This window comes from Leucopleurus acutus (assembly GCF_964270905.1).
Source record: "Leucopleurus acutus genome assembly, chromosome: 5".
NCBI classification, from domain to species: Eukaryota; Metazoa; Chordata; class Mammalia; order Artiodactyla; family Delphinidae; genus Leucopleurus; species Leucopleurus acutus.
The window spans coordinates 77,688,102-77,700,391 of NC_139147.1; the positions used below are offsets into that span (position 1 = coordinate 77,688,102).

Here is a 12,290-nt window from a genome sequence, read left to right on the forward strand (position 1 = left end):
GAGAAACATTATCAGTGTTCTGAGCTTAAACTGAAATCCTTGAACTTTCAGTACCTGTGAGCTTGCACCTAAAATTCCAGCTCCTGGCAGGCACTTTACCAGTCACAAGGAGCCAGCATTAATGAGTGCCCTGGCATGAAGCAGAACTTATAGAGAAGCTAACACGTTCTGAGAAAGACGGAGATAAACACAGACAGCAAACCACTATCTTTGAGCCTCTTGTCCTTTAAGTTATGTCGAGATCCAGACTTCTAAGTGTCACTTCGATGGTCTCAAACACAGGAATCTTGTGTTTGCCACTATTCCAGGTAACTATCTCTCTTTCTGGGAAAAGATTTTCAAAGCTACTACTCTAAGGATCTGATTTGTTATAGATTTGTGGTTTGGGTAACAATGACTCTGACAGTTAGAAGATTTCCTTTAAGAATGTGTTACCAGAATCTTAGGGCATTATATATATTGGTTAAACATACAGATAACAAAATGGTTTATGACCTTAGTCCTATGTCTTCTTTATTTAGTTCTATTGTTATTGAAATATGATGTGATTAATATTTTTTAACTTTGTTATGCTGTAAAATTTTTAAAAATCAGAAGTGTTATTGACATAAAATGCTGTGGCAGGATTAATTTAAGGTATGTTTACTGTTGCCCAAAGCCATACTTGAGGCTCAACAGTTTTTCAGTGCTGAACAGTGCAGACAGAACCATCTTAGAGTCTATTTTGATTCCTCTGCTCTAGTATCTCATTCTGACTTATCCCTGCATTTCTGTATCTGTGTTTCTTGAATGCGGCGTATCTGAAATATTTAGGTATGAAATATATTAAGACTTCACTCCCCATTTCTTGATAACTGCAAAGTCTGACATTGGAAGTGAGGTGGTAATAATGTAACACTGTGTACTTGCTAGGGTTTCAAGGAAGTGACTTGAAAGTGAAATGCTGGCTTTATTTGTTTATCTGTTAAGCTGGATCCTAAATGATTTCATCTGCTCATAAATAAACTTTCTTTATGGACAAAATTTGAACGTTCATTTTCCTCTCAGTTAGTATGCAAGTCTATTTGCAGCATTCTAAGCAAAAGAGAGTGCAACTCATTTTCTGTGCTTATAAATTGTTCATTACCACGCTCTCTGATGGCCAATTCATGACTCCATCTGCAACTCCACAAATCTCTTTGCCCAGACAAACTTGGTGGAATAAATATGAGGTGCTGAAGAAGATGAGTTTGGGATTAAGGGAAAGAAAACGTATCTCACGCAAAATTTCCAAGTCTATGATTTTAAATTTTGTAACTTCTTACTTGTATTGATATTTGTATGTAGGGTCCAGGAAAATAAATACTTCACAGACCTCATCAACACAATGTTTAGGGCTACATATAAATAATATTCAACAATTTTTCTCATTGTACATGAAAATGGTCTCAGTTCAAGAGAAAGACAAACCTATAAGCAAGTCCTCTAGACAGGAGTTCTTTCTTTCCTCTGTGACATGAGTTATTGTAACCTATAAGGCTCGACACAGAGGATAAGAAAATTGTGTTAGAATACTTAGGGTTTGGGTCTTTTAAAACAAAGCAAGCAAGGTTATTAGTTTTCCCCTCTTCTTTGATAAAGAGAAAAATGTAAATCTCAACAGGAATGTCAATGGATCTTAGGTTGACCTTAGCCTTAGAGCAGGTTAAAATCACTCCCTCTTTCGTTCATGTATTTAATATCCACTAACACTAAGGGAATGGACTTCAGTTTTCATGTAGGGAACTTGATTCCTTTGCGTGAAAATAATATTCACAAGAAATGAAACTCCTTCCTCTAGCTAAAATGTGAAAACAAAGAAAAATGCAAGGTGCACAAAAGCTCTTTAGATAAAGCCAAATCTGCCTATAGAAAAAACAAAGTGTTTTCACACCCACCTATGGCGGTGTGTAGGATAGGAATCTGGCTCCCAGTATATATCTCCTGTCACTGCTGAGCTGAAGAATCTACCCAGAGATTTTTTTCGATTACAATTCTTTGCACCAATAGACTCTGCTGTGGAGCTTTTAATTAAAACAGAAAAACAAGCAAAATGATATCAACACACATTGTCTCTAGGCACTGTATTAAAGGATTAGACACGAAATATTTGGATTTAATTGTTCTAAACATGTGTTTCAGTTGGTGCTATCGGACTCACCATGTGAAGAAAATGAAATGTAAGTAAATAGCAAGAGGCTCTATGGTTCTATTCAGCATTTTCAAAATTCAAAGAATAAAAATGTCTCAAGTCATTTGAGAAGCCCCAACTGAGTTTCAAACGATCATTATAATCATGCAAGAAAAATAAAAAGTAAATTGCTTTTAAATGCAAATGGCTCAATTTTTCTAAAAGCAGAAAAGATGTACTTTCATTGTGATCAACTTTGTTAAATAAATAAGGGGCCTAGTTGATTTCTAGGTATTTTTGCTCACTGCATTCTCCACACTTGAAGTTTTAAGTGTCCTTTAAGTTCATGAAAGAATCATGACTTCCTCTACGACTCCATCCACCTGTGTAACTCACAGGGATGATGGGAGACAGTTTTCTGGGTAATTTGGTTTCAAATATAAGCAAACTACCAAAGATCTAACCTGTATTATGTGTACCTTTCAAAGTGCTTTTGATATGTTATGTGAATAATGGACACTATTTTCTCACTTTTCGTACTGTAGGCTTAATTCTTCTCAGAATTCTGTTCGGGAGATGGGGAGAAGGTGCCATTAATAGAGCTGTTGATGATTAACGATAACTGTAATGTACTGAGACTTTGTGCAAGTGTCAGAAAGCACTTCTGCCAAGCCCTATCTTCTCCTGGGAGCAGCCCTTACTGCCAGCTAGCTGTTTTTATCATTGACTGTCACCCTCAAGGCCGGGGTCTCTGGGCATTGTCTCCAGATTATGAGGCCATGCTGGGCGGGCTGCTTTCCTTAGCCCTGGAATCCTTCACCTATTTCTGATGGATCCTCCCATTATTGATCATCTGCTTATTAAATGTGTGCCACTCTTTCAGCTACTGCATGGCTCTCCATTGCTGTTTCTTTGCCTTGATTTTGGACTTGTTTTTTCTCTGTCTTCTGGTGTTGGTGACATAATGGACTTTTGACTACTGGTGTGCTTACCTAACTTTGGACCTCATGGCTGTCTCATCTTGCCCTTTCGTCTTCTGCCTTCGACCCAGAATAATAGAATAAAGAAATTCATAATTGGAAAGGATCAGAAATGTTGAATCTAATTCCCCAATCAACATGACAGGAGAATATGGTATTGAGGAACTTTATAAGCTAACTTTAGAGTCACTGAGGCTACTGGCCTTTTTTTTGGGTGAAGAAATTGAGGCCCAAAGAGAGTAACAAATTAATTGTAGGACTTAAATTAGTACTTAGGTACAAACTTTTTGGCTACATCATTTTGCATGTAAATGTCTGTTATATTAGTCATTATTTAATATCATTGCTTTTGAATAAAAACAAGAAACCACCTCAAATATAATGCAAATTAACAGAAAATTAAGACAGAAAAGGCAAGAAAGTGGCTGATTTTGTGGAGAGTTCGTATAAGGTAAGTAAATGTATTGAAGGTAGACACAATATTTCAAATATTTTGCCCACACAGGAAGGTGTTTGTGGGATCTATTATTAGTTCTATTTACATTTTCTTTCCAGCACAAGACTAATTTTTTTCTGCTCTAACCCAATCAATTTATTTATTTATTTATTTATTTTAACATCTTTATTGGAGCATAATTGCTTTACAATCGTGTGTTAGTTTCTGCTTTATAACAAAGTGAATCAGCTATACATATACACATATCCCCATATCCTCTCCTTCTTGCGTCTCCCTCCCACCCTCCCTATCCCACCCCTCTAGGTGGTCACAAAGCACGGAGCTGATCTCCCTGTGCTATGCGGCTGCCAATCAATTTATTTTTATAACTGCATTTTTAGTATGAACAATGCATTGCTAGACTTTTTGTGTATAATTTAGATATTATAAGTAATTTAGTGTATGAAATCAAACACGTCAGAGTCCCTCTGAAAAATTACACCTTTAATCTTTTCCCTTCCCCAGAAATAACCACGTACACTGATGTACATGTATGTACATAAATAGGGTATCTTACAAAACATAAATAAAATCATACACATATGGGATTCTGTAAATTAATTGCATTAATACATTGCTGATGATAGTCTACCATATTACCTGGCTTGGGGAAGTTAAGTATTTTGTTCAAGAGTAAACAAGTAAAAGGCAGAGCTTGCATCTGGGCCTATGACTGATTCCTGAGCCTGGGATTTTCACTACAAATCCACACTGCATGTCCAATATTTAGATAAAATTACACACCTGGTGAAATACCTAGGGGTACACAATCCAACCATCCTTTTGGGTACTGTACAATTTACCCACCCCAGATTAATTAGGTCAGGCCACTGGTCTCTGGATGATATGATTTGGCACCTGTCCCTCCCCCAAATTATCGTAGCTGAATTGCATTCCGGCTTCTGTTAAGAGTAATTTTTACAGAAAGGACCCATGAAATTTATTATTGCATTTATTCTAAGAGTACTGTGGGAAACATTGTTCCTGTTGTTAAAGACAGCCTCTTTATGAAGCCCCATAGTTTGAATTTGTCTCTGATTGCTATAGCTGGAATAGTTGTGCATTTGGTGAATAATGCTGCCTGTTTTTGTTCATTTTAGAGGATACTATATAACCAGTTCTTTCTTTCATCCTATTAATCGCTAGAAAGCTTAGATTTACTACATTCAGTTTACAAACTGATCTCACTTTTGGCTTATTCTCTTTGTCTGCTACTCTCTGTGCTCTCATTTCTAATTTTTTTTTGTATTTTTAATATTTTCTTAAAGCATTTTGGAACACAGAATATTGAATCCATTCAGACAGTAGTCCACATAGTAATATGAGGCTAGAGATGAATTTTACTCTCCCCAGTTACAATGCTGCATAGTGGTAAGAGACATGAACTCCACAGCCAGACCATTTGGGTTTAAAGCCTGCCTCTGCCACTTCCGCCATCTTATCATGAACAAGTTACTTAATCTCTTTATGACTGAATTGTCTCAACTGTAAAGTGAGGATTATAATAGTGTAACCCCACTTTATAGCATTTTAAGTTTGAAAGTGAGTTAATTCACATGAAGTTATACAACTGGTTTAGAAGAATGCCCAGCACAGGAAATTATGGATAATTCTAGTAGAGAAGCCAATGAAACAACTTTGCACTCTTCTTCTATTTATCCAAGTAATGAATTTGCAGTTAACCTTAAGTCCACAGATTCTCAGCACTGAGAAAAAACAATTAAGATCAACTAGTTTAACCATCCCTATAAAGCAGGAATTATCTCCATACATCAAAGTAGGGCACTGGTTGTTCTGGAAGGGACGGAAATTATCTCCTTCGACATCTACTTCTAGAGAGCTCTGATTATTGGAAATGTCTTCCTTAAACGTTATAGTCAGCTCTCACTTCTCCTGGATTTCTTTTTTATCTTTTTGGCATCCCCATCCCAATTTGATCAAGCATAAGTAAATCTCTGAGTAAATAACTTTTTCTACACTGAAGATCTTGCACCTAAAATTTAAATATTTAAAATACTGATATTGTTCAGACACTTTTAATTTTTTTTAAGAACTCAAAAAATTTCTGTTTAAAAATTGAACTTGTAAAAGACATGGAAACAATGGTGAAGAAGGAGGCACATGGAGTCAGAAGACCTCTATTCTAGTTTAAGTTCTTTGGTCAGGTAGTGACCTTCCATTTCCTTTCCCACTGTGGGTGTCTGTTGCACAGTGTGCAAAATCCTAAAGGTGAAATAAATGATCCTAAAGGAGCCTGCAGTTGTGAAATTGTATGACCACTTTGCATTTCTCCAGCTAACTGCTTCCTGGCCATTTTATTGCATATCAGTAACTTCACCAGTGTGTGCACGGGGTCAGAAAAAGGAAGTAAAGTAAATAAGTTTGGATAATTGTTAGCACTTGAAAAAAATATTGAGTGGCTCAATAAGAGCCACTCAATAATTGACACTTATTGAGTGTCAAAAAGAAATGACATAAGGTAGTTAATTTTAGAATTGACATTTTAATAAGTATATGGTCTGTTTTTAAATGTAAAGGAGAGAAGCAGAGATTTATATATGGAGGAAGATAAAGCAATCCATACTTTTTTCTGGTCATAAGCTTAGATTTCAAGACTCAAAACCAAGAACCTTGAGCTGTTTTATTGAGCCAGTACACCAGGAGTATTTCTCTACATACATCTTTAAAGTGGGATACTACATTTTAAAGATTTTTTGTATTTATCATATACTATGTAAAAATTTTATGACTACAAAAGTGATGTATGTACATTATAAAAATTCAAAGAATATAGAAATACTGAAAATATAAAGTGCCTCACAATACCATCTTCAGGAGAAGCAAGCATTGTTAGTAATTTGGTATATATGTATACATACTAACTGTATAATACCTATGTAGTGAAATCATTGTATTTACATAAAAGAAAATATACAAAGTAGAATTGAGCTCTCTGTATTATTCTGTTTAATTATAAATATAAATCTATATTCTCTTTGATGAATGGATAATATTCCTTTATAAGGATGTTCCATTAATTATCTTTATAATCCTTTATTGATGATCACTTGTTTTAGGATGTTTTTGAAATTTATACTTCAGCTGCCATTTTCCCCCCTGCCATTTGTACCTATATACTTGGCTAAACCCTCTAGGTGCACACACACAAAAAAGTCTTGTCGTCTGGGTGACTGACGTTTGTCTTAAATGTTTATGGTAAAATTTTCAAGTTGATACTTCACATATGTTAAAAAGTCATTTCTGACTAGTATAATAATAAACATGACACACTGCTTCCTTAGAGATGCTGAGAGCAATAAATTAGCTGACATTTAAAAATGCTTTCAAGCTGAAAAGTACTAAGTATTATTTTAACAATGGCCAAAGAAGACATGATTAAGTACAGCTCTATCTCAGAAGTTTATCAGGCTGTGATGAACAGTTTTCCACTATTTAATGCTAGAATACTTTAACAGCGGCCCATACAATAAGGTGTGAAAAAAGTCCATCAGCAGACATACATTTAGTGCCTGTGTCTGATATAGTGAGGGACTCTGGAATGAATAGCACTTGAGTATCTATCCCTGGGGAGTTAAACCTCCTGAAAATTACACTGTGAACTTTGTTTTTGTGTCATCTTTTTAATCTAAACCCAGGAATGACTGAGTTGTGCCTAGATACAAAAATGGTTTAACCATCCTAATGGAAGATCAACTTCTAACTCCTTGGTAAATGGTATGTGTGACCACACACACCCATTTTACTTTTATTCTAATTTTTTCTCCAACCAGTTTACAGGCCTGGTTTAGTAATATCTTCCTTACCAAGATATTAAAGGATAACAGAGATTATGAAATTTCCCTGGAGAATTTGCATTTTGAAAAACTTTAGGTCTCTGAATAAACAGAATACTGCAATGGTTATCTGCCTAATGCCTAACACCTATGACATGTTAGCCCTGAAAAGTTAGTCACTACCTTCTCAGTGCACAACAGTATTCGTAACTCTAGAATCAAGCCTATTACAGTGCAATTATCTGCTTACATATCTGACAGTTTCACATTTACCTGTATTCTCAGTGCCTTAAATGAAGTGGACATTCAGTAAACATTTGTGTAATTATGGGGGGTGCAGTGGGTAGGTGATTGTTGAGGAAATAAGTGTGGTCAGAACAAATACTACGGTCCAGAAGAATAATCCTTGTCCCTCTAGAGGTCCAGCACTAACTGCTCTTCCTTTATTACCAGGTGCACAAACTATAAAGATCAGTACACAAATGGCTGGTATATCTGGTAAGGACACCCTCAATTTGTGTTATAAAACCTTTAGTGGTATATGACACTCCTTTTCCTAAATAATTGAGATAGAATATGAAATCATAGAGCATAAGAAAACTTTAGGGACTATGTGGATCAACAGAAACATCACTTTCAGGTTGTTGGCCAGTGATTACTTAAACACTTCCTATGACAGGGAACTTACTTTTTTTTTTTCTTTTGCGGTACGCGGGCCTCGCACTGTTGTGGCCGCTCCCGTTGCGGAGCACAGGCTCCGGACACGCAGGCCCAGCGGCCATGGCTCACGGGCACAGCCGCTCCGCGGCATGTGGGATCTTCCCGGACTGGGGCACAAACCCGTGTCCCCTGCATCGGCAGGCGGACTCTCAACCACTGCGCCACCAGGGAAGCCCGGGAACTTACTATTTTTAAGAATAATGATTTATTCCCAAGTTGGATATTTTTAAAGGTGAAATCATTGTTCTTTATCTTGAAATCTCCCAAAATGACTCCTCCACTGATTTTAGTTCTGACCCTAAAAGCCATTCAGAATATGACAAAAAAGGATTGTTATAACTTCCTAAATCTTGGCTTCTGTATTTTCAAAACTAAACATTACCAGTTCTCTCAATTAGATGGTCAGCTTCTCAAAGACAGAGACCCTGTCTTGTCAACCTGTGAATCCCCAGCTCCAACATCTAAAATCTATTTGGTCACTTAACGTACTAGTTGAATGAATGAATGGATGGCTGAATGGAAGGAATAATGGATGAATGAGTTAAGGAATCAAGATGCTGCTCTTTTGAACCACTCTCCAATTTCTAAAGAGAAAACAGTTAAAACTACCTGGCAAGACTGACCCCCTGTAAGCTCAGTGAACTTTCCAGAGTCAGTGAAAATGTATGAGTGGTGGTGGGGGATTGCTTAAGGAATTTGGCCTCCCAGATTGTTTGTATCCAGTCTTGTTGAGTTTTTGCCCCTTTCCGGGAAGTAGCAGGAGCTCTTAACTTCCCAGAATGCTCCACCTCACTCCCCTTTCTTCTTCTGGCATAAGGTTCTTGCTGCTGATTTTCCTGGTGGCTCTTCTCTGTGGAGCAGTGCTCTTCTGCCTCCAGTGCTGGCTGAGGAAACTCCAAAATGGTCCCCGAAGACGCACCATGGCTGTTTTTGCTGTTGGAGACTTGGACCCTGTTTATGGTAAGCTGTCTACACACTTCTAGACTTCCTCTCTGGAAACCTTATAGTTTTGTGTGGGTTGAAAATCTAATCTGTGAAAAGCAGATTTGTAAACATAGAACGAGACATGGTTTATTGAAGACTCAAAGGCATGCACTGGGGAGAGAGTCTGAATGAGAAAACTTCAGAAGAAAAAGACCCCAAAAGAAAAAAAAAAATGTGTCCTGGGGAAGTGACTCAGTTGAGTATGGGGATAGAACCTAAACATGTCATTCAGTCAACAAGCAGAAGGGAAAAGATACACAGGGCTGGACACTCCAAGTAAATGGTAAGGTTTAGGGTACAGAAGAGCATCTCTGGGATTTTAATATCCATCTATCCTACCCCGTGTTCATAGTCTGATTTACAAAGCTCTCCATGTCTCACTTACCTGCAGTAATGTTGAACAACAATTTACAGATTGTCTGCTGCCACTGCAGAGCCTGAAATACTGGAATTGGACAGGCAAGTGTCAATACTCATGTCCTTTCTCCCCAGACATATTGGCAGCATCCTGATCTTGTCTGCTCCCAAACCCCACCCCCCAAACCATGCCTTTCCTATTATTTTCCAGTCTGCATTAAGAGGTATGAAATGGAGGAAAGTATGGTCTTGAGTTATGTGGAATTGCTAGCCTCAGCTGTAAATAGAAAAATGACAATTTTCTGATTTCTGGGAAGTGACGATTGATAGTTTATTTCTTCATGTTAAGCAGTGTCCTCATCCAGAGACCGTCTGTTATGAAACTTTCCTGTTAAGGCACTGCACTGTATACTACAGTTGCCTCAAGAGTGCTTGGTAGAGATTAACAGCTGCCCTTCAGAAATTTGGATCAGCATAAGATTTTCAACAGAGCAGGACATGTCCTGGAAAAACTAACAGCTAAATAGGAAGTGGGGTAAAAATAAACTAAAAAGTTTTAATATCAAAATTCAGTACTTTTTTTTTTTTTTTTTTTGTGGTACGCGGACCTCTCAGGGTTGTGGAGCACAGGCTCTGGACACGCAGGCTTAGCAGCCATGGCTCACGGGCCCAGCCGCTCCGTGGCATGTGGGATCTTCCTGGACCGGGGCACGAACCCGTGTCCCCTGCATCGGCAGGCGGACTCTCAACCACTGCACCACCAGGGAAGCCCATCTGTGTTGTAACATTAGTAAGGATAATGATTAAATCATTATTTAACCATTATTTAATCATTATTTAACCATTAAGATAGGATAACCATTAAGATGGGAAATACTATTGTAAATAAAAGAAAATGCATCATACTCTTAGCATAGTACAGTTCTTGCTATATAGTAATAATACTAATACTATTATCACTACTAATAATAGTGACAATCAATTTTAATGTGTGTCAGGCTTTGTTTTAAGCACTTTACATTCATTTAGCCTTGTTTTTATGGATGTAGATACCATCACTAGATTTTAATGGCACAGCAGCAAACTGAGGTGTAAAGATATTGTGTAATAACCTAGGAGTAGATTATTCAATTAAATAAATAACCCCTTAAGAAAAGTGTTGAACCAGGAGGTGAGACTTATATTCTAAATATGGCCCCACCCTTCACATATTATAATAATATTTGAATTATTATATTATGGAAATTCATGATTCTAAATAAATAGAATGCACTCCAAAGTAATCATTTTGAGTCATCTACATATGGATTCCAGTGAAGCAGCTATTGCCTGATATGTAACTACTCATGGAATCATTTTGATAATTGTGGCATGTTCTTTGGAATCTTCTCAATGGTATTGAATCTTAATCCTTTAAGAAAGAGATCAGCACATTTTTTATATTAAAGGCCAGAATATGTTTGACTTTGCAAGCGTGTGGGGATGACTCACTTCTGCAATTATAGTAGGAAAAGCAGCCAGAGACAATATGCAAATGAATGGACATGTTTGCGCTATTTCAATTTAACATAAAAAAACAGTCAAAGGGCCAGATTTAGTTTAAGGGTGTAGTTTCTATTTTAAAGGTGAATTTATGGTTGTTATTATTGTTTTGGGAAGAAGAAGCCAAGTCATTCCCAGAAAGGTAAAGACCCCTGTGAATAAAAGAAAAAACATAAAGAGAGAAATGGCTATAAAATATTACTGTTGATTTCCTGTGTGACTCAAAAACAGTCTTTCAAGCCAATACTAATAGAAGACTTCCCAGAGAACTATTGGAATAAGTGCATGATCTCTCAAGGTGATCAGTTTCAGGAAGAAAATGTTTGTTTTTTGATATATAATGGCTTGTAGTGTGCATAATCTAAAGTCAAGAGCTTTGATTTCAAAATTTAAAATTTGAGAATGCCTTTCGTTTATTGCATGTGTATACTTTAATTGAAAACTTCACAACTTGATATTTTTACTATTCATCATAGAGATGTTGAAATTAATTAATTGTGTGAGTTGCAGTTTACAGAGCATACATATAAAATAATGAAGTTCAGAGGTAATACTTTAATGTTTCTAGTGATATTTGCATATATCATGATGGAAGCATTAGCTAAAATGCCATTCGTGTTTACAGGAATCTTGTCTTCTGATCTTCCAAAAGGGATATTTCTTCTGGTTTCAGCTGTTAAGTTGTAGGTGCTTCTTTATGGCTTAGTCAATGATGGTCTAATCGGTTCATGAGAGCAAATTTTCTTGCTGTAATGACTAAACTATCGTGGCAGAGAGTGATATGGTTGTAAATTTTTTCTCAAGGGAACAAACAATTTTCTGTTGCTCCAGTGATCCAAGAAATGCCAGATTTTATTAGGCAGTTCATGTGCTTCTGTTTTATGCTGACTAGAAAGATTATATCTCCACCTCTCTCTTTCCAGGGACAGAAGCAGCTGTGAATCCAACTGGAATTGGAATGCACCTTCAAACTCAAAATCCTGAATTGTATCATGTTCCATGTTTTGGTGCTTTAGGCCCCCCACCTCCATATGAAAACATTCTAAAATCAAGCCGATTTTAGATCTGGATGATTAATTGAAACTCAGAAATATTTTTAATTCCAAAACATAAAATTTAAGAACAGTTCTTTCATTTAGTGGGAATTCCTAGAGATCAATTAATGTAGTCTAAAAAGGACAAATAGACAAAAGCATGAATGTAGGAGAAGAATTTGGAGCATGGAGATGTTACCGTAGTAAATTAGTGGACTCTTGGTATGTCACTGC

General features: G+C 36.7%; 1 protein-coding gene across 1 annotated transcript; it reads left to right on the forward strand.

Annotated features, from left to right (window-relative positions):
• Window positions 1-233: 233 nt before the first annotated feature.
• Window positions 234-12,085, forward strand: TMEM207 (transmembrane protein 207; the record flags this gene model as incomplete). Its single annotated transcript, XM_082840573.1, has 5 exons — window positions 234-308; window positions 2,161-2,198; window positions 7,873-7,917; window positions 8,957-9,099; window positions 11,946-12,085. 5 exons carry the CDS (start codon window positions 234-236, stop codon window positions 12,083-12,085), a joined length of 441 nt encoding a protein of 146 aa, XP_082696699.1.
• Between the last annotated feature and the right edge of the window lie 205 nt (window positions 12,086-12,290).